The 21054-nt window shown below is 52.8% G+C and overlaps 2 protein-coding genes across 2 annotated transcripts; both read right to left on the bottom strand.

Moving 5' to 3' along the window:
• Positions 1 to 11222, bottom strand: LOC150045039 (2'-5'-oligoadenylate synthase 2-like). Its single transcript, XM_090320133.1, has 10 exons — positions 11046 to 11222; positions 8885 to 9194; positions 5404 to 5582; positions 4617 to 4855; positions 4204 to 4348; positions 3409 to 3582; positions 2488 to 2770; positions 2110 to 2297; positions 1798 to 2036; positions 1 to 977 (listed from the first exon to the last, which is right to left on the bottom strand). Exons 1-10 carry the CDS (start codon positions 11220 to 11222, stop codon positions 809 to 811), a joined length of 2103 nt encoding a protein of 700 aa, XP_090176259.1. The 3' UTR covers positions 1 to 808.
• Positions 11223 to 12380: 1158 nt separating this feature from the next.
• On the bottom strand, positions 12381 to 21054 carry LOC150045038 (2'-5'-oligoadenylate synthase 1-like). Its single transcript, XM_090320132.1, has 6 exons — positions 20852 to 21054; positions 19405 to 19693; positions 16126 to 16310; positions 14502 to 14734; positions 13342 to 13489; positions 12381 to 12514 (listed from the first exon to the last, which is right to left on the bottom strand). Exons 1-6 carry the CDS (start codon positions 21026 to 21028, stop codon positions 12449 to 12451), a joined length of 1098 nt encoding a protein of 365 aa, XP_090176258.1. The 5' UTR covers positions 21029 to 21054; the 3' UTR covers positions 12381 to 12448.

The raw sequence follows: 21054 nt of genomic DNA, 5'->3' as shown, positions 1-21054 counted from the left end.
GGCCTCCTGAGTACTGGCAGCAGTTCTGGGGCACAGGATGTGGGCAGAGCTCCACAGCTTCCCTGTGGCTGCACTGTCTACAAAGGCACAGATGAAGAACACTTTTGGTTTTCTTGGTGCCAATGCTAGGGTTTGGACTCAGAGCCTGGGTGCTGTCCCTTGGCCTTCCTGCTCAAGGCTGGTGCTCTATCACTTGAGCCACAATTCCACTTTTTTTGGCCAATCTGGGGCTTGAACTCAAGGCCTGACCACTGTCCTTGGGCTTTCTCAAGGCTAGAGCTCTGCCACTTGAGCCACAGCGCCACTTCTGACTTTTTCTATGTACCTGGTACTGAGGAATGGAACCCGGGTCTTCGTGCATGCTAGGCAAGCACTCTACCACTAGGCCAAACTCCCGGACCCTTGATTTTTCTTTAGTGGTGGTGAACCGGAGAGAAAAGTCTCATGGCTTTGTCTTGTCTGGGTTGGCTGTGAACGGGATGTCAGCCTCATGGTGGTTTGGTTAGGATTACAGGTGTGAGCTACTGATGCCCTGCTAAGACTACGTTTTTGTTTTGTTTCGTTGTACTTACTGAGAGTGTGGCTCTTGACTGGGGGCTGGGGTGGGGGTGCACTCCTGGCGTATGGGGTACAGTATAGAACGCAGCCCTTCAACAGAGCTACCTGGTCCCAAGTGCCAACAGGGACAAGGCCGGGGATGTCGTCTGGGGACAGCCAGGGAGGAGTCCTGGTCCCGGGGCTGTCGTTGTCTGTTCCTCCAGGTTGGTTCTGCAGGGGGCGCTCCTGGGCAGGATGCTGCAGGTCCTCTTCAGATCCTTTTCACGGAAACTTTCCAGGGCTGCACGGGGTAGCCAGCGCCATTGAGGAAGCAGGGAGAGGAGAACCACTGCCTCGCCTCCCTGGCCAGCAGATGCCAGCACCAGCGGTCACCTCCGCCCACATCACCCGTGGGGTCAGCAGGGTCCAGGATTACAGGCCTAGGTGAGGAGATGGGAGGCGTGAGGAGATCCCTTTCCATGCAGGGAATTTCAAAACGTGGGGTGCTTTCTATTGTCATTACTGAAACCTACGGTGTGGTGACAGCTTACGGTGCTTTGGATATGCCAAAATACACAGAATTTAGTTCTGTTTGTCAGAAATAGGTGGAAGGCTGTCCTTAAAGCCACAGACTAACACAAGACGATGGAACCATCTCCCCGCCCCAGCTTCTCAAACAGGGGGGCCTTTAGAAACATGGCATAGCCTGCAGGCTGACATTTCCCTTCCCTAACCCCCACCCCCAATTCCTTTTTCCTTCCTTCTTTCCTTTTGTCCTTTTATGTCTTCATTGATGATCTTTTCCTTTCTTTGTCTTTTTGTGCCAGTTCTGGAGTTTGAACTCAGGGCCCCGCTGCTGTCCCTGAGCGTTTGTGCTCTGCCCCTTGAGCCACAGCTCCATTTCTGGCTTTTTTTGCTGTTTTTCTAGAGATGAGAGTCTCACAGACTTTCCTGCCCACGTTGGTTTTGAACCACGACTCTCAGATCTCAGCCTCCTGACCCCAGCACCAGCAGCCGCCATTTTTCTACCCTTTCTACTCTTTGCTCTCGTCCCTTTCCCTCTGCTTTCTGTTTTGTCTCCCGCTGGTGGTGCTGAGTGCCCGGTCTCAGCCTCCTTCTTACTCTGGAAGGTCTGAAAAGGTAAATAAAACCTGATCAGTGGGGAGGGGGTTTGTGGCACAGGCCTGTATCCCAGCCCTTCAGAAGAGGGGCTGTGGCTGTGATGCAGTGGAAGGAAAAGGCTCGGGAGAGGGGAGGCACCTGGTTTTCTGGATCTGGGAGAGCAGGAATGCCCTCATCTCGTTGTTGTCTAAGTTGTAGTTGACCGTCCAGTAGATGCACAGCTCGTGGTATTTGGTCACCAGCTCCAGCACGGTGCGGAAGCCCTGGGCGGTGTCAAAGCTGTCCGTGCCGCAGCCCTGCTCCCAGGCGTACACGGTGAGCAGCTCCAGGGCGTATTTGGGGGGCAGCGACGCCTTGGGCTTCATTTTCCGTTTACACTGAGGGGAGGGGGGAGCTCAGATGCCTTTGGCCAGGCAGAGGGGCCCGAGGGTGGCCCTGCGGGGGACTCACCTGCCGGAACCAGTGCTTCACCAGGCGGATCAGGTCCTTCAGTTTGGTGGGCCGGATTTCAATGAAGTTTCGCTGTAGCTCCGTGAAACAGGTGGAGAATTCCCCGCCCGGCATGTCCGTGGAGGCGTACAGGCTGAGGAGGTCCTCGTAGACCTGGGGGCTCGGCGCGGACCCCATTCTCAGCTGACCTGCAGGGGGGAGGGGAGATTGCTATTCCGTGTCCATCTGTGCAGCAAAGAACACATTTTGTGTGTGTGTGTGTGTGTGTGTGTGTGTATGTGCACGTGTGCATGCACATGCATGCACACTGCCACTCCTCCTCTGTTCACACCCGCTTCCAGAACCTTCGTCTGTCAGAGCCAGGCTCTGGGGTCTCACCCAGTGCGTTGAAGGCAGGCAGCACGTCGAAGTCCACGCACTCGTTATGAGACTTGGACTTGAGTGAGAAGCTGAGCACCCGAGGGCCGCTGCCTGAGGACATCTCCAGTATCACCTCCAGGTCCTGCTTCGGCGCCCAGGCGGCCAGCTGCTGCTTTACCTCCCGGACCACCTGGCCACGCTGGGCCTTCTGGGTGGTGAAACTGGCCAGGGAGTCCACGAACAACACCAGGTCGGCGTCGGAGCCCGTCCTCAGCGCTGTGCCCTTGGCTGTCGAGCCACCCTGAGGATCAAAGGGGCAGCGAGGGGTCCCAGGCTGCACCACTCGAGGCAAATGCATGCCACCACCCCACACGTCTGTCCTCACAAGCAGAGCATTGCCTTTATTTATTTATTTATTTATTTTTGTGCCAGTCCTGGGGCTTGAACTCAGGGCCTGGGCGCTGTCCCTGAGCCTTTGTACTCAAGGCTGGTCTATCACTTGAGCCACAGGGCCACATCTGGCTTTTTGGAGATTCACTGGAGAGAAGAGTCTCAAAGACTTGCTTGTCTGGGTTGGTTTTGAACTGTGATCCTCGGATCTCAGCCTCTTGTGTAGCTAGCATTACAGTTGTGAGTCACTGGTGCTGACGCCGTTTGTCCCTCTGTCCCTCCCTCTCTCCCTCCCTCCCTGCCTTCCTCTTGCTGGACACCGAGGCCATTCTGATTGGGTTGTCTTTAGAAGAGCAGATGACACTCAGAGGAGACCCAGAGGGGCGGCAGGGGTGCAGACTGAGAGGCAGGGCTGCAGCCCAGGATGCATAGACAGAGGGTGATGGGTGCTGTGCCATCCACCACCAGCCCCTGACCGGGCCTGTGCCCCAGCTCCACCTCCAGGGCACCGTGGAGCCTTCTGGTGACCCCTAAGCAGCCAGCACTGACCTTCACCACCTTCTGGACCTTGGTGGCCGAGTGTTGGAAGCAGTTCTCCCTCAGGAAGGTACAGATGGCGTCCACAGCGCGGCCCAGCTGCTCCAGGAACTGCTGGTTGGGCTGCAGGAAGTCCTTGATGAACTTGTCCAGCAGGTGGCCAGGGGTGACGAATAGAGGGGCCGGCTGGGGGGCAGAGAATGGTGGGAGCCACCGTCAGGGGCCTGTGGCCAAGGCGGGCAGGAAGGTTAGAGCTGGGAAGGGGATGAACCGGCAGGGACAGGCATGGGGGGTCGGGAGGGAGGTGCCCCCAAGATGGTGTGTGTGTGTGCGTGCGCGTGCACGCCGGGCCTGGGTGCTGCCCCGAGCTTTTCCATTCGAGCCTAGTGTTCCACCGCTCGAGCCGCAGCGCCACTTCCAGCTTTTTAGCTGGTTAACAGGAGATAAGAACCTCATGGACTTTCCTTCCCTGGGCTGGTTTTGAACCGGGGTCCTTCAGCCTCCCGAGTAGCAGGTGTGCCAGATGTGAGCCAGGCAGCTCACAGCAAACATCTGGCTTTCCATTTGGTTCTAAGCCACCTGGATGGTGGGTGGGGAGCTTTGTCACAGCAGCCGCAGGGGATTTGCACGCGGGGCTCCTCGGGCAGGACAGCGAGGGTGGCGGAGGCCCCGCCCCTCAGCCCCGCCGCAGTGGAAGCCCCGCCCACAGCCCTCCCGTCGCAGAAGCCCCGCCCACAACAGAATCCCTGCCCATCCGCGGAAGCCCCGCCCACAACAGAAGCCCCGCCCACCGCCCAGGCCCTTTACCAGCACGTCCCAGCTGGGCGCGGGGAGCGCCTGGGTCAGGGCGGGCGAGCGCAGCCAGAGGAGGGCGTCTGTTTTCAGCTGTGGCCACGGGGCGTGGTTCCGGCTCACGTTACTAGTCGGATCGGTGGGATCCAGGATCACCGGCCTAAGAATTCCATTAGACTAAAGTCAGCGGGGAGGGCGCTGAGGCTGGCGCCTGCCATCCCGGCTTCTGGGGAGGCCGAGGAGCCGGCGCAGAGGCGGCCTCTCCATCAACCGGACGGCAGGCAGAAGGGCCCCAGCCCCGGGACCCGCACGAGCAACAACGACAAGGCCTTTGGGACCGTGGGGGCCGTGGGCGGGTGGGGGAAGGGTCAGGGCAGACGCGGGTCAGGCAGGGTCTGTGGACAGGCAGGCCGTGGACATGCGGGAACCTTGTGGACTTGATCTGGTGCAGGAGCATGTTCCTCACGGTCTCGTCCTCGAAGCCGTAGTGCAGCGTCCAGTACACGCACAGCTGCTCCGGATGCTGCAGCAGCTGCAGCACCGTCCTCAGGCCTGTGGCCAGGTCGAAGTCACAGCGGCCGCAGCCCTGCTCCCAGGCGTAGGCCGTCAGCAGCTCCAGGGAGAAGGCCACCAGGCTCTCGGGGGGGATTCCCTGCTTCTCCTGGCACTGAGGAGGGGTGGGGGGAAGCAGGGTAGTGGCTGCTTTAGAGACTCACTTACGTCAGGTGTCGGAAGTCAAGAAGCCAAATGCCTGTAAGTCCCTCTGTCCACCAGACACTCAAGTGTCGGCAAGAATAGGGGACAGTCCTTGAAGTTCTCCGAGTAGGGGATGTACATCTTGCTCACAGGACGTGATTAGAGCTTGGTTTTGAAGAAACTATTTGGTTTATACACACAGACACCTGTATTCAAGCTCACAAGCTCCGTGAAGGACGGGCTCCCAGCAACCTAATTCCTAACAGTCCGTCTATGTCTGGTCACACAAGAGAATGCTACACAGCCATGGAAAGGGACAAAGGCCATTGTGGTTCATGCATTGAATCAAAAAGGAAGCCATGCTGTAGGTATACACGTCTAGGGATGAAAGGGAATGGAAACTCAGGTTGGGGGTCACTCACTGATGGGGTGCAGTCTGTGGGGTGAGGCCACTGAGCTTTGGAGACCATAGATGAGCTACAGAAACATGGCCGGAGGCTTGCCCCGTGTGGAAATTACCTGTCGGTACCAGTACTTGATGACAAGGATCAAATCCTTCAGTTTTCTGGGGAACTTGTCAAAAAACTTCTTCTGGAGCCTGGTGAAGCAGACGGAGAACTCACCAGGCCTGGCGCCCATCTCATCCATGGATCTCTTGAGATCTCGGTAGGTCCAGGGGCTCGGGTTGTCTTTCATGTCTGTTATAAAACAGAAACACAACCCTCGTCTCTGCCAGCCGGCCTCGGCATGCGGCTGAGGGACCCCGGGCTTTTCTAGGGACTGGTGGCTGGGAAGGTGATGGGCAGGCTGGCTGTGGCAAAGAGGACGCAATGCTGACCCACGGTGAGTGAACCCAGTTGAGGAATCAGAAGGGCAAGGACAGATCCATGAGTGAGAAAAGGAACTGCTTTTTGCTTTTTGTTGTTGTTTGTTTGGAGCCAGGGTCTCCATATGCAGCCCAAGGCTGGCCTTGAATGCTTTATCCTCCAATCTTGGCCTCCTGAGTGCTGGGATTACAGGTGTGTGCTACTGTACCATACCTGGCATGGTGTGGGCACCATTGGCATGCCTGGAAGAGAGGAAGCTTCTAGATCACATATAATAAATCCTGAAATGGAGCCCACAGTGTGACATTGAGGGGCAAGAACCAGGACTTCTTTTCTTCCCCACTCAACAAAGAAGATGGCTGATTCTACAGGTCCAGTCCTGGGCACATGGCTTGCTGGGAGGTTGAGATGAAAAACTTTTTTTTTTTTTTTTGCCAGTCCTGGACTTGGGCTTAGGGCCTGCTCACAATCGTTGGGCTTTCTCAAGGCTAAGCTCTACCACTTGAGCCACAGCACCACTTCTGGCTTTTTTTTTCTTTCTATGTATTGGTACTGAGGAATTGAACCCAGGTCTTCGTGCATGCTAGGCAAGCACTCTACCACTAGGCCAAACTCCCGACCCCAAGATGAAAAACTTTCTACCTTCCCTGTAATAATTTTCATCCAGATATCGCCTATTAAGCGTTCACTGTATATCAGGTACGGTTAGGGCCTCTCCGATTGGTTAGGAATCCCCTAGACCTTTTTCTCAAGCTTTATTTCTACAAATCCTAATTTGGACTGTGCAGCTCTACTTCCCTCTGGTGGCAGCATCTGAGAACTGCAGGTCTGTAGGCACCGTCTCGCGTGACCAGACCTGTCCAGCAGAGAGTGCCCTGGCTGCCCTCCAGCCACAGGCCCCAGCCTTTACCTGAGCCCCAGCCTGGAACCCATTTCTAATCGGGTCTTATGCTGGTGGAAGCAGGAGAAGACCTCGGAGCTCCCCACCTCCCAGACTGGTTTGTTCCCAATGCTGATCAGGTCTCAGCCATTGCTCTTCCAGTTGACCAAAAATCTCTCGAAGCTGGGAGTATTGGCTGTCACCCTGATTAGAGGCTGAAAACACCCCAGGCTTTGACTGATTCTGCCTGTAGTTGGCCACGGGGCGTTGGATGTGGTTGTCTCCTCCTGTCCCCAGCATGCTAGACGTCCATTCTGCCGTTTATGAGGTGTGGATTATAGGTGTATCTGGGTTTGAGGCTAAGTTCTAACTGTACTGAGTCTTGTCTAAGCACTCATCCTTCCATGTACCTTCCATCTACCCATCACCCATCATCCACCTCCATCACCCTTTACCCATCAGCCATCACCCATCATCCACCTCCATCACCCTTTACCCATCATCCATCACCCATCTGTCATCATCACCCTTTACCCATCATCCATCACCCATCTGTTATCCATCACCCTTTACCCATCATCCATCACCCATCTGTTATCCATCACCCTTTACCCATCATCCATCACCCATCTGTCATCATCACCCTTTACCCATCATCCATCACCCATCTGTCATCATCACCCTTTACCCATCATCCATCACCCATCTGTTATCCATCACCCTTTACCCATCATCCATCAGCCATCTGTCATCCATCACCCTTTACCCATCATCCATCGCCCATCTGTCATCCATCCCCCTTTACCCATCATCCATCGCCCATCTGTCATCCATCCCCCTTTACCCATCATCCATCGCCCATCTGTCATCATCACCCTTTACCCATCATACATCGCCCATCTGTCATCATAACCCTTTACCCATCATCCATCAGCCATTACCCATCATCATCACCCTTTACCCATCATCCCTCACCCATCTGTCATCAGCACCCTTTACCCATCATCCATCACCCATCTGTCAACCATCACCCTTTACCCATCATCCATCGCCCATCTGTCATCCATCACCCTTTACCCATCATCCATCGCCCATCTGTCATCCATCCCCCTTTACCCATCATCCATCGCCCATCTGTCATCCATCCCCCTTTACCCATCATCCATCGCCCATCTGTCATCCATCCCCCTTTACCCATCATCCATCGCCCATCTGTCATCCATCACCCTTTACCCATCATCCATCGCCCATCTGTCATCCATCCCCCTTTACCCATCATCCATCGCCCATCTGTCATCCATCCCCCTTTACCCATCATCCATCGCCCATCTGTCATCCATCCCCCTTTACCCATCATCCATCGCCCATCTGTCATCCATCCCCCTTTACCCATCATCCATCGCCCATCTGTCATCCATCCCCCTTTACCCATCATCCATCGCCCATCTGTCATCCATCACCCTTTACCCATCATCCATCGCCCATCTGTCATCCACCACCCTTTACCCATCATCCATCAGCCATCTGTCATCATCACCCTTTACCCATCATCCATCACCCATCATCCACCTCCATCACCCTTTACCCATCATCCATCACCCATCTGTCATCCATCACCCTTTACCCATCAGCCATCGCCCATCATCCACCTCCATCACCCTTTACCCATCATCCATCACCCATCTCTCATCCATCACTCATCACCCGTCACCCATCCATCCACCCAACCACAGTTTATCCATCCATTCACTTATCCGATCATCCACCCATCCCTCAATCCATCATCCATTACCCATTCATCACCCATCATGTAACGCCCATCCATTAGTCATCTGCCATCTATCATGCATCATTCATCTGTACACATCCATCCATCTACCCAACCCCATCTATCATCATCTACCATTCATCTATCCACAATTCACCCATCCACCCACTCACCGTCCATTCATCCACCATTCATCTATCTACATCCACCTCCAGCATCCACCTACCACCCATTCACCCACCATCCATTTATCTGCCATCTATCCATCCATCCATCCATCACTTACCCATCATCCATTACTCACTCCTCATCCATCTATCCATAATTTATCCATCCACCATCCGTCCACTATCTAGCCACATACCAAAAAAAAAATCTCTGCTTCAGATTCATCTAGAACATTTCTCTTAAGACAAAAGTAAGCCTAGGACAGGGCACCCCTGTGCCAGCTCTCTCTCTCCCTCTCTCAGACTGGGGGACCCAGCCTCTGTCCGCCCCCTTCCTCTCCACCCCCAGAGCGCTCACCCAGAGGGTTGAAGGCTGGCACAACCTGGAACGACACCGTCTGTGTGGGGTCAGGCTCACTGGAGAAGAAGCCCCTTGGAATGTGCACTGTCACACGGATGAGGAGAGCAGCGCTGGGGGTCCTCAGAATGTCCACCTGGTCAGTCAGTCCCACCTGGAGTTGGCACTCCTTCAGCCGTTGTTCAATGAGCTTGAGGACTTCCTGTTGACCTTCTTTCTGATCCCGGAAGTGTTCCCAGTGGTCGAGGAAGAGGATGAGGGTGCCCGCAGATTTGCCTCTCAGGCTGGTTTCCCGGCCGTAGGGGCCACCCTGAAGGCAACGCAGTGGCAGGTGTGAGATTCTGGACTTTACGTATTTCTCAACTTAAACATAAGCCAAAAATGTCACTGTCATCCTAGAATGGAATGGCCAGCAACCGTTGTCCAGCAAACACTTGAGGTGACACTCAGCCCCAGACTGAGGCTCAGAGACAGCCATCCACAATAAGACAGCATGTGGGCCAGTCATATGCAGTGATGTGCAGCAATGAAAATGATGGATGATTTTGTACACCAACATGCATCTGATGAGCGTGTAAGCCCAAGGAACCACACAACCAAGTGGACCCAGTAGTGCGTGTTGTCATGTATATAGCTTAACCCAGGACAAGGCTGGCTTTAGGGTTTGACACCCACCTAGGAAGAGATCAAGGCCACACGGTCGGATTTCATGTGACCCTCACTCTTCCTCCAAGCTTTGCCAACATTGTTTTAAAGGTTTTCTGTTCTTGTTACCAATGTTCATCTAGGCACGGAGATTCTGTTAAATTCTGCTTGTTGTTGGCTAAATCTTAGGTTTTACCTTGTATTCAGTTTGGTATTGCCTATTTTTCTAGCACTGACCATGTGGTTCCATCATACAGCACACAAAAAATGTTTTTTTGCCATTTTTCCATTGAAATTACAAAACAAACTTTACAGCAGATTTTCATTTTCATTTTTTGTTTTGGGCAGTCCTGGGGCTAGCACGCTATCACTTGAGCAACAGCTCCACTTCTGGTTTTTTTCTGTATATGTGGTACAGAGGGATTGTATCCAGGGCTTTGTGTATGCTAGACAAGCACTCTACCACCAGGCTACGCTCCCAGCCCCCCAATTTTATTTTATTTTATTTTTTTTGCTGGTCCTGGGGCTTGAACTCAGGGCCTGAGCACTGTCCTTTGGCTTTCCTCAAGGTTAGCATTCTACCACTTGAGCCACAGCACCACTTCCAGCTTTTTCTATGTATGTGGTACTGAGAAATCAAACGTGGGTCTTCGTGCATTCTAGGCAAGCCCTCTACCACCAGACCAAACTCCCAGCCCCCGATTTTCATTTTTTTTAATCTAAGCACACCTTAAAACCTTAGTATGCAGCCAGGTGCCAGGTGCCAGTGGCTCAACCTGAAATCCTACTCAGGAGGATGAGACCTGAGGGTTGAGGTTCAAAGCCAGTCCAGGCAGGAAAGTCTGTGAGACTTTTTTTTTTTTTTTTGAGTCATGGGGTTTGAATATGGCTGGGTGCTGTCCCTGAGCTCTTCAGCTCAAGGCTACCACCCTACTCTTGAGCCAAGCCCTACTTCTCCTTTTCTAGAGGTTAATTGGAGATAAGAGTCTCAGGTCCTTTTGTGCCCGGGCTGGCTTTGAACCCTGATTCTCAGATCACAGCCTCTGGAGTAGCTAGGATTATAGGCATGAGACACCGCATGGGGCTGTGAGACTTATCTCCAATTAACTACCAGAAATCGGAAGTGGAGCTGTGGCTCAATGTAGAGCACTAGCCTCGAGTTGAAGAGATAGGGACAGTTCCTAGGCCCAGAGTTCAAGTCCCATGACCGACAAAAAACAAACAAACAAAAAACCTACTTTCTGTGTTGTGCCCAGGGTGTACTTCCCCGTGTCATTCATATCAACCAGTCCTGCCATCAAGAGGGGCAGAAGTCCTGCACCGAGTGACTGACTCCATTCTACAGACCGAAAAATGGAGGCACAGAGAGATTGAACTGCCTGACCAGAGCCACACAGCCTGGCTAAGGTGGACACTGGGCCATGTCTACCACTACCCAAGTATGGGAGGCACCCAAGCTGATTTAAGAACCCCCCACCCCATTCTGTGCCTAGAGCCAGCCCCAGCCTGGCCTCACCTGTGTGATGCTCTGAACCAGAGGAGCCTTGTCCTGCTCCAGCAGGATGTCAGAGATCCTGCCCAGGACCTGGCGGATAACCAGCAGGCAATTGTCCTGGGGCCTCAGGCTGCGCTGGATGAACCCCTCTAGCTCCTCGGGGGCCATCTCACACACCTGGGACTCCCTGTTCCCCATGGCTTCTGCAGGCAGGACAGGGAATTGAAGTGGGGCTACACTACCCGGCCTGGCCCCGCCCCTGCAGTGGGATTTCCCAACCCGCCAGTAAGGAAACCGAAACTCCACTCCAGCTGCTGCAGTCTCAGCAGCACCCAGGGGCAGCTTTCCTCCCAGGCCTCCCCTTCCCGTGTGTGAACGGGGAGGGTTTCAGGGGAGCAGGGTTCTTCCCATTCCATTCCCAAGACCCAAGCAGCTCAGCCCCAGGGAGGGCGAAGAAAGAGACCAGAGAGGGGCGGGTTGGCCCCGGGACACACAGCAGGACAGGGGCTTCCTGCTGCCCTCTGGCGAACCCAGGCCCCACAGGACGTGGGGTGAACTCTCCCCTCACCCTGCTCCCCAACTCCACAGAGCAGTAAACAGGACCTAAGTGCCTGAGTCAGGAGGGACAGAAAGGAAACTTCTGCTCTCCAAGTTGAGAAACGAAACTCAAGGTGGGCTGGCAGCTGTCAACTTTGCTTGGAAGTTATTCATTTACAGCAACCCCCTGGGTGTGGGGTGCAGTGGGGTGGGGTGGGGGCCCTGCCAAGGCCAAGACGGTTAGTCTGTAAGCCTAGGAGGCTGAGATCTGAGGATCCAGGTTCAAAGACAACCCAGGCAGAAAAATCCAGATGAATCGCGCACGCGCGCGCACACACACACACACACACACACACACACACACAGACACACACACACACACAGACACACACACACAGACACACACACAGACACACACACACACACACACACAGACACACACACACACAGACAGACACACACACACAGACGCACACACACACAGACACACACACACACAGACGCACACACACACACAGACGCACACACAGACATAGACACACACACACAGACACACACACACAGACACACACACACACAGACACACACACACAGACACACACACACAGACACACACACAGACACACACACACACACAGACACACACACACACAGACAGACACACACAGACGCACACACACACAGACACACACAGACATAGACACACACACACACACAGACACACACACACACACAGACACACACAGACACAGACACACACACAGACACACACACGCACAGGCACAGGCACAGGCACAGGCACATAGACAAGAAACAACGTGATGTCTGCTGTGGTTTTTATTTGCTGCAGACGACATGGGAAGGAGAGGCAGGGTAGCAGGCTGGGCTCACAGGAGGGCACAAGCCCAGGTGTCCTTCTTCTCCTGCAAGTGAGAGGCCTCGGGACTCACCCTCTGCAATGAGAAACTGAGTCACTGCAGGAAGCCCCTCTCCCCAGCTGGAAGCTGGTGCCCCAGAGCCCCAAGGGGCTCAGGGAAGGGGAAAGCCCCAGTCAGCCGCTCTGAGGTCATCTGGGCATCTCTACCCTCCCTCCTGCCCCAGCCTGTTTGTTTTTCCACAGTGCTCACATCCACCCCAGGCCCGCACCCTGCCAGCTCTCAGGCCCGTCCTGACCTGGGTGACCAGGCCCAGGTCACCTCTACTTGTCACAGGGCAGGCAGGGACAGGACAGGATAGCCAGGCCTCAGGGTGTGCTGACCTTCCTCTCTCTGGCTCCGTCTACCTCACCTAGAAGCTGAGGCAGCTCATGGGAGCAGACATTTTTGCGTGTGCACTGGCACTGGAATTTGAACTCAAGACCCTTGCACTCTTGCTTGGCTTCTCTGCTCAAGGCTGGTGCTTTACCATTTGAGCCACATCTCCACTCTTGGCTTTTTTTTTGCTGGTTCATTGGAGATCATTGGTGTGTGGACTTTTCTTGCCTGTGCTGGCTTTGAACCTCAATCCTCAGATCTCAGCCTCCTGAGTAGCCAGAATTGTAGGTGTGAGCCACCAGGCACCTGGCTGTGCTAGTAGAGAATGGTGCTAATATTGTCACTCTTAGAAGATGACAGATGGATGCGGGGGCGGAGGGGGGGAGGAGTGGTGCTAGGAACTCTCAGATTGGGGCCCAAAGGCAGCTAGAGTCTGAGTGAGCTTTCCCAGTGCTCATTCCATTGGCACATGAGGCCATGCGCAAGAGGGCAGGGCAGGGACAGCAGGGAGGAAGCAGGGTTCTCACCGGCACATCCCAGGAGCTCACTGGGGTCCCATCGGATTTCTTCACACATGGGAAGTTCAGCCAGCATCTCGCCATCCCCGCCAGCTGACACCAGCCCTTTGCTTCACCCACATTTCCTGTGGGGTCAGCGGGGTCCAGAATCACAGGCCTGGGGAGCAAGGAGGAGAGAGTGCCACGGAGGCGCTGGGCGGTGCTCAGGCAGGCAGGGTGGGGGGCCCCTTGAGGTACCCCAGGCCTTGCCCCCACAGCGGGCGGCCAGTGCATGGGTGCGCCTTACCGTGGCCTGCCAGGCCTGGGTACTAAAGGCCTCCATTTCCCTTTCTTAGAGATGGTGAATCTGCTGAGGCTGGTGACTGGGACTTGAACTCAGGGCCTCTGGCTTTTGCTTAGGTTTTTAAATCAAGATTGGAGTTCTAGCAGGGCGAGGTGGCTCACGCCTGTAATCCTAGTTACTCAGGAGGCTGAGATCTGAGGATCAAGGTTCAAAGCCAGCCCGGGCACTAAAGAACTAAAGAATGTGAAACTGTTATCTCCAATTAACCACGGGAAGTGGGGCCATGGCTCAAGGGGCAGGGCGGTAGCCTGGAGCTGAAGAGCTCAGGGAGAGTCCCCAGAACCCAAGTTCAAGTCTCATGACTTCCCCTCCCCACCCCCCAAAAAAGATTGGACTTTCCCACTTCTGGCTTGTTGTTTAATTGAAGACAAGCATCTCTCAACAGGCTTCTAACTGTGATCCTCAGCTCTCAGCCTTCTGAGTAGCAAGGAAGACAGGCGTAAGCTACTGGCACCTGGCCCAGGGCCTAATTTTGCTTTGTATTTGTACCTGTTGGTCTTACCACAAACTTATTTTCTAGGGACAATTTATTATTATTATTATTATTATTATTATTGTCATTGGCGATGATTGTTATTGTTAAGAATTGCTGCTGTTTCAGCTCTAGCTGTCTTACTTGTTTTGTTTGGGTTTGGACAAGCTTTAGGAACTCAGTTTCTCATGTTGGGAATCTGGCTGGAGACAGGCTGTGGCTCTGATCTGGCGTGGGGAGGAAGGTGGACCTGTGACTCCATTTGCACACGGCCCCAGCTGCACTCAGGTGCCTCCCTTGGGGGACAGGAGGTGGGGAGGCGGATTGGTGGGCTGAGGTAGAGGAGATAGGCACCTGCATTTGCTGAGCTGGCTGGCCACATACTGAGAAATAAAGGGATCCTGCAAGTCGTAGTACTTGTCCCAGATGATGCAGAGACTCGAGTGGTCCAGGACCAGTTCTAAGACGGTCCTGAACCCTTGGGCTGTGTCAAAATCAGTGCTTCCATTGCCATATTCCCACGCGTAGACGGTCAGAAGCTCCAGGGCATATTGTGGTGGCAGTGATTTCCCCAGTTCTTTCTTGCACTAAGAAGAGGAAAGGTAGCCAGAAAACCAAAACCAAAACCAAAACCCAACAACAACAGGGTTATTCAGCGTTTACGAAGTCCGTTTCTTGCATAAGTGGAATGCAGCCTACTGTCTTTTCTTTTTTGTAACTAAAGTGTTATCAGCATACCCTATCATTCATTCCTATCTGGATGTATAAATATATCCAGAAATGGTCATGGAGCCCAGGAAGTCTAACATGCTATCCAGCCTTTTAGCAAAATAAGTGTGTTGGGTGCCGGTGGGAGCATGGGCTCTGGGTACTTGCTGGCGTGGGTTTGAATCCTACCTCTGCCATTGCCTTACTCTGGAAAAGGTAGCTTGAGAGTCTCACAGCTTTTATTTCCCAAGTAAGTTTTCAAATAAACAATCAGCACACTGACAACTGGGCCCGCAGAGAGCAGGCCACCATGGGGACAGCCAGCAGGGCAAAAGAAGTCACCAAATGAAATCTACAGGCCTGGAGCATGGCCTAGTGGTAGAGTGCTTGCCTAGCACGCACAAAGACCCAGGTTCCATTCCTTGCACCACATACATAGAAAAAAGCCAGAAGTGGTGCTGAGGCTCAAATGGTAGAGCTCTAGCCGTGAGAAAGTCCAAGGACAGTGCTCAGGCCCTGAGTTCAAGCTCCAAGACTGGCAAAACAAAACAAAACTAAAATCTACAAAACATCAAATATTGAATGCGGAGGCAAACGTCAGGGGGAATTGTCTGGCTCAAGGGAAGGGGAGGGGAATTTGAGAGCAAAGGGAATGAAAGTGGTACAAAGGAATATGACGGGTTTGAAATTTAAGAACAGAGCGGAAATCCTCGGATAAAAACGAGATTTGTCATTAACAACTCAACATTAGACATGACTAAAGAGAAACTTAGTTAATTGGAAGGAGGATTTGAGGAAATAGGACAATAAAGTTTGTCTCATTTATTTTTCCCTCTTACACAATCTTTCCCCACCTACCACCCCCTCCACCTTCCTTCCTCCTCTTTCTCTTCTCCTCTGAATTCTTCTTTGCTTTTGTGTGTGTGTGTGTGTGTGTGTGTGTGTGTGTGTGTGTGTCAGTAGTAGGGCTTGAACTTGGAGCCCAGGTACCCTACCTTAGCTTTTTGACCCAAAGGTTGGCACTCTACCACTTGAGCCACAGCTCCACTGCTGGCTTTTTTGGTGATCCTTGGAGACGAGCATGTCCCAGGCTTTCCTTCCCAGTCTGGCTTCTAACTGTGGTGCTCAGATCTCTGCCTCCTGAGTCTCTAGGATGACAGGCGTGAGCCACCAGCCCCTGGCCTCCTTCCGTGTACTTTTCCTTGCCTGTTCTTCTCCCTCCCCTGCTCTTCCTCCTGCTCTGCCTCCGTGGTGCCGGGGGAAGACTCACCAGCTGGTACCAGCACTTGACGAGGCGGATAAGGCTCTTCACCTTGGCTGGGCGCTGCTTCAGGAAGTCCCTCTGCAGCTCGGTGAAGCAGGTGGAGAACTCGCCCTCTTTATTCAGGGCTACGCACTCCTGGATGAGTCTGATGTACACTTGGCTGCTGGGTTTGTAGTTTTTGGTGACATGACCTGTTCGGGTTGGACCCCAACATGAAGAGGGTTAGTCCTTGGGGGTGTGTCAGACTCAGGGACCGGTAGTCCCCGTGGGAAGAGAAAAAAATCACAGCAAAGGATCTTTCATCTATCATTTTGTGGTGGGTCACAATTTGCACAGTGATGGTGGCCCGGGAAGACAATAGCCAAGCCCTGGTGACATGTCACCCGGCGAGAGCACAGCCAGCCGCACAGACGGGTAACAACTTGATCGTATAATACCAGTGTAGAGTTTTCTGTACTATATAGGTAGCTATCTTCCAGTAGTGGTGATTGAACCAGAGCTTGGCACAGCTAGGCAAATATACTGCCGCTCTGGCCAGGCCTTTTACTCCTTTTTTTTCCTTTTTGAAGAACAAGTCTTGCTAATTTTTTCTCAGGCTAGTCTTGAACTAGTGATCTTCCTGTGTCTCTATCTTCCCAGTAGCAGGGTTGTTACATGGTGTGCCTGCCTTTTGCTGCACGTGTGTGTGTGTGTGTGTGTGTGTGTGTGTGTGTGTGTGTGAGAGAGAGAGAGAGAGAGAGAGAGAGAGAGAGAGAGAGAGAGAGGGAGAGAGAGAGAGAGGGAGAGAGGCAGAGACAGAGACAGCAAGACAGCAAATGAAAGCGTGAGAGAGAGTAAGGGGGAGAGGGAGAGTCATGGAGCTTGAACTCAGGGCTTAGGTATTCTCCCTTAGATTTTTTTTTTGTGGGTCATGGGGCTTGAACTCAGCCTGGGCGCGGACCCAGGCTCTTCAGCTCAAGGTTACCACCCTACCCTTGAGCCAAGCCCCACTTCCCGGTTTCTAGAGATTAATTAGAGATAACTCTCAGGTCCTTTTATGCCCGGCCTGGCTTTGATCTTGGATCCTCAGATCTTAGCCTCCTGAGTAGCTAGCAGTTCAGGGGTGAGCCACTGTGCCTCCCGGCTTCTCCCTTAGCTTTTTCATTCAAAGGACTGAACCACTTGGCCTTCTGGTGGCTGACTGGAGATAAGAGTCTCACAGACTTTCCTGCCAGGATGACTTGGAGTTTTATCCTTAGAGCTCAGTCTCCTGAGTGGCTAGGATTGCAGGCCTGAGCCATCAACACCTGACTTCTTATCTTTGGTGACCGTGAAAGCCCTGTACCCACCAGAGCTCCCAACTTAGAAGATCTTTTGGGGAGACGTGGTTTTAAAAAATCAAGGCAAAAGACCATGTTCAGCCAGCTGTACCACAATTTACCTATGGTGGGACTGGCCGACTGGAGCTTTTCCACACCAACGGAACTGTGTGATGTCTTCCTGGAATTTGGAATGTTTAAAATTCTCTAGTATTATTTATTTGATCACATTTGGTCAAAAACAACATGAACGAATGAGAGTCGATATCCACGGGAGGGGCAGAACAGCAGCAGTTTGCTCCTTGACCAAAAGGTGGCATTCTTCCCCTCAAAATCACCTAAACTGGCTTGTGGGTCCACTTAGGTTTGGGGGGCTTTCAGGAATGATTGGGGGACTAAGGTGTTTGAAGATGTACTATCGGTGCCAGAGCGGCATTAGTCAATATTTACAGTAACTCTATGCCACAGTTAGTGGGGTTATGACCACCTCTCCTGGCATGAAGACAGAGATTCTGAGTTGTACACGCTGTCCAAATATCCCTGAACACACCCAGGGCCCAGTGTTAGGTCAGAGAGGCTCACTGGGGAAAAAGATGCAGCTGATTGCCTAGCATGCATGAAGACCTGGGTTCGATTCCTCGGTACCACATACATAGAAAAAAAGCCGGAAGTGGGGCTGAGGCTCAAGTGGTAGAGCTCTAGCCTTGAGCAGATCCAAGGACAGTGCTCAGGCCCTGAGCTCAAGCCCAGGACTGGCAAAAAAAAAAAAAAAAAAAAGGGCCGGGAGTTTGGCCTAGTGGTTAAAGTGCTTGCCTAGCATGCATGAAGACCCGGGTTCAATTCCTTGGTACCACATACATAGAAAAAAGCTGGAAGTGGTGCTGAGGCTCAAGTGGGAGAGCTCTAGCCTTGAGAAAGTCCAAGGACAGTGCTCAGGCCCTGAGCTCAAGCCCAGGACTGGCAAGCAAATAAATAAATAAATAAATAAATAAATAAACAACTTGTAAAAAAAAAAAAAAGATGCAGCTGATGCTCATTGTAAGGGACATGGATGGGGGCGGTTGTTCACACCTGCAATCTCAGCACTCAGGAGGCAAAAAGGAGGATCGCAAGCCGGAAAGCAGCTTGGCTGTCTCAATCTCTCATTTTTTTTTCCAGTCCTGGAACTTGAACTCAGGGCTGGGGCACTGTCCCTGGGTTTCTTTTGCTCAAGGCCAGTGTTCTACCACTTGAGCCACAGTGACACTTCAGTCTTTTTTGTGTATGTGGCACTAATGAATTGAACCCAGGACTTCACGCATGCTAGGCAAGCACTCTACCACTAGGCCACGCGTCTGGCCCTCCCTCTCATTTTCTTTAAGACTAGGTAAAGCTGTCTCATTTTATTTTATTTCCTTCCTTCCTCTCTTCTTTCCTTCCTTCCTTCCTTATTCTCTTTCTCCTTTCCTTCCTTAATCCTTGCTTCCTCTTTCTCCTTCCTCCCTCTCTCCCTCCCTGCTGCCTGCCTCACACTCTTGCTTGGCTTTTTCATGCAAAGCTGGAGCTCTAGCACTTGAGCCACATCTGCCTTTTGGCTGGTTCATTAGTCTCAACACACTTTTCTTCCCGGGTTGGTGTTGAACTGTGATCCTCAGATCTTAGCCTCTGAGTAGCTAGTCGTACAGGCGGGCGTCACCAGTGTTTGGCCTCCACCGTTAGAAAGATAAAGCCCACGCGCCGTGCCCTCAACAGAACTAGTGAACTGTGTGGATGTTCTATAAGAAATGTCTGACTCCAGGCTCTACCAAGTGTCTACCTACTGCCCATCACATGAGGGAATTATGACCATAAGCGTAGAGAGAAAGTTAAAGAAAAAATCCCCATCCTTCCTGAGAGTGCTCGGGTGGCACTCTCGAGTTGTGGGAAGTTCCCTTCAGAGGCAGAAGAGGGAGGAGGGCGGTGGCGCGGCTGAGGAGGGAGACTCAGCCTTTGGGGTCTGGGTGCTTACCCAGGGTGTCGTAAGCTGGCAGGACATCAAACTCGACCTGCTCCCGAAGCTCAGAGGAGCGCAGCACAAAGCTGAGCACTCTGGGGTTGGCCCAGCGTGAATTCTGGAACTCAAACTCTACACCGAGCCATCTCTCTCTTTGACACGCTTCCAGCTGTTTCCGAATTTCCTTGATGAATTCTCCCCTGCGCGTCAGCTGATCCTCAAAACTGCTGAGTCTCGTGAGGAAGACCACCAGGTCAGCGTCCGATCGGCCCCGGATCGACGTGCCTTTGCCTGAGGACCCACCCTGGAACGCAGACGGAGGAGCAGTGAAGTGAGGCGCTGACACTTGGTGAGAAGAGCCTCCCTGAAGAAAACGCTCAGCGCCACCGCGGACCTCCTCGGGCTGGGCACGGCGGCTCCAGCCTGTGTGTGGAGTTTAGGTGGGGATTGTGGTTTGAGGCCAGCCCAGGCATAGGAGATGTCTGTGAGACCCCATGTCACCTGGTGGCTGGGCTCTGTGGCCGTGTGCCTCTCATCCTGAGACCACGGGAGTACCGTGGCTGGGTGCCGTGACAAGGACACGAAGCAGCATAAGTAGGGGGACGAAACCCACCTTGAACATAACCAAGGAACTAAAGGGACGGGAGGCGTGGCTTGACTGGGAGAGTGCCTGCCTAGGCGAGCAGAGGCCTGGAGTTTCCAGCTTCAGGGTCATCCAAGAACACGTAAAGTTTATTTTTCCAGGGTTCCCAGTGAGGCTATGTGTCCCGTGCTGTAAGGATGAGCTTCCACTTGACAGATGGGAAAACACCTTTATTCCATCACTCAACCTAGCAGCTAGATAGGTAGCTGAGAACCATACCAGACTCAGGGTACCAGTCTCCATTCTTTAATCTGTGGTCCTTTATTTCCTTTTGTGAGTGTGTGTGTGTGTGTGTGTGTGTGTGTGTGTGTGTATACAATATATATGTATATACATGTATATATACACATATATTGTATACACAATGTTTACGTATATATATGTATACACACACACACACACACACACACACACACACACACACATATATGCATTTTTTGTTTGCTTGTTGGCTAGTCCTGGGCCTTGAAATCAAGGCCTGGACACTGAGTACCAGGCCTCAGACACATTTTGCTCAAGATTGTCTCTCTGCCACTTAAGCCACAGCGCCACTTCCAGCTTTTTCTGTGTATGTGGTATACCAAGGAATCGAACCCAGGGCTTTGTGCATGCAAGGTGAGCACTCTACCACTAGGCTACGCTCCCAGGCCCTGCTTTTGTTTATATTTGCAATAGTAGGGTCTGAGTTCAAGGTATGGCTGGCTTCAAACTGTGGTCCTCAGAACTCAGTCTCCTGAAGAGCTAGGATGACAGTCGAGAGCCACTGGTGCCAGGATTCTTTGGAAATCATGCCCCTGCCCCAGTCAGGTAGAAGCTTACCTTCACCACCTTGGATACCCGCACCGGGGAGGCGGATTTCTGGAAACACTTTTCCTTCAGGAAGTCACAGATAATGTTGACAGCCGTTTTGATCTGCTCTCGGAACTCTGTGTTTGGCAGGAGATGTATCTCGATGAATCTGTCTAGGTCCTTGGCCCTGGTGTGTTTGAGGTCCATTTCTGTCCTCAGCTGAGCTGGGGAGG

Source organism: Megascapheus bottae, chromosome 28 (genome assembly GCF_031878675.1).
Source record: "Megascapheus bottae isolate mThoBot1 chromosome 28, mThoBot2.hap1, whole genome shotgun sequence".
NCBI classification, from domain to species: domain Eukaryota; kingdom Metazoa; phylum Chordata; class Mammalia; order Rodentia; family Geomyidae; genus Megascapheus; species Megascapheus bottae.
The sequence above is the reverse complement of the archived record's forward strand: the minus strand, read 5'-3'. Positions and strand labels throughout refer to the sequence as shown.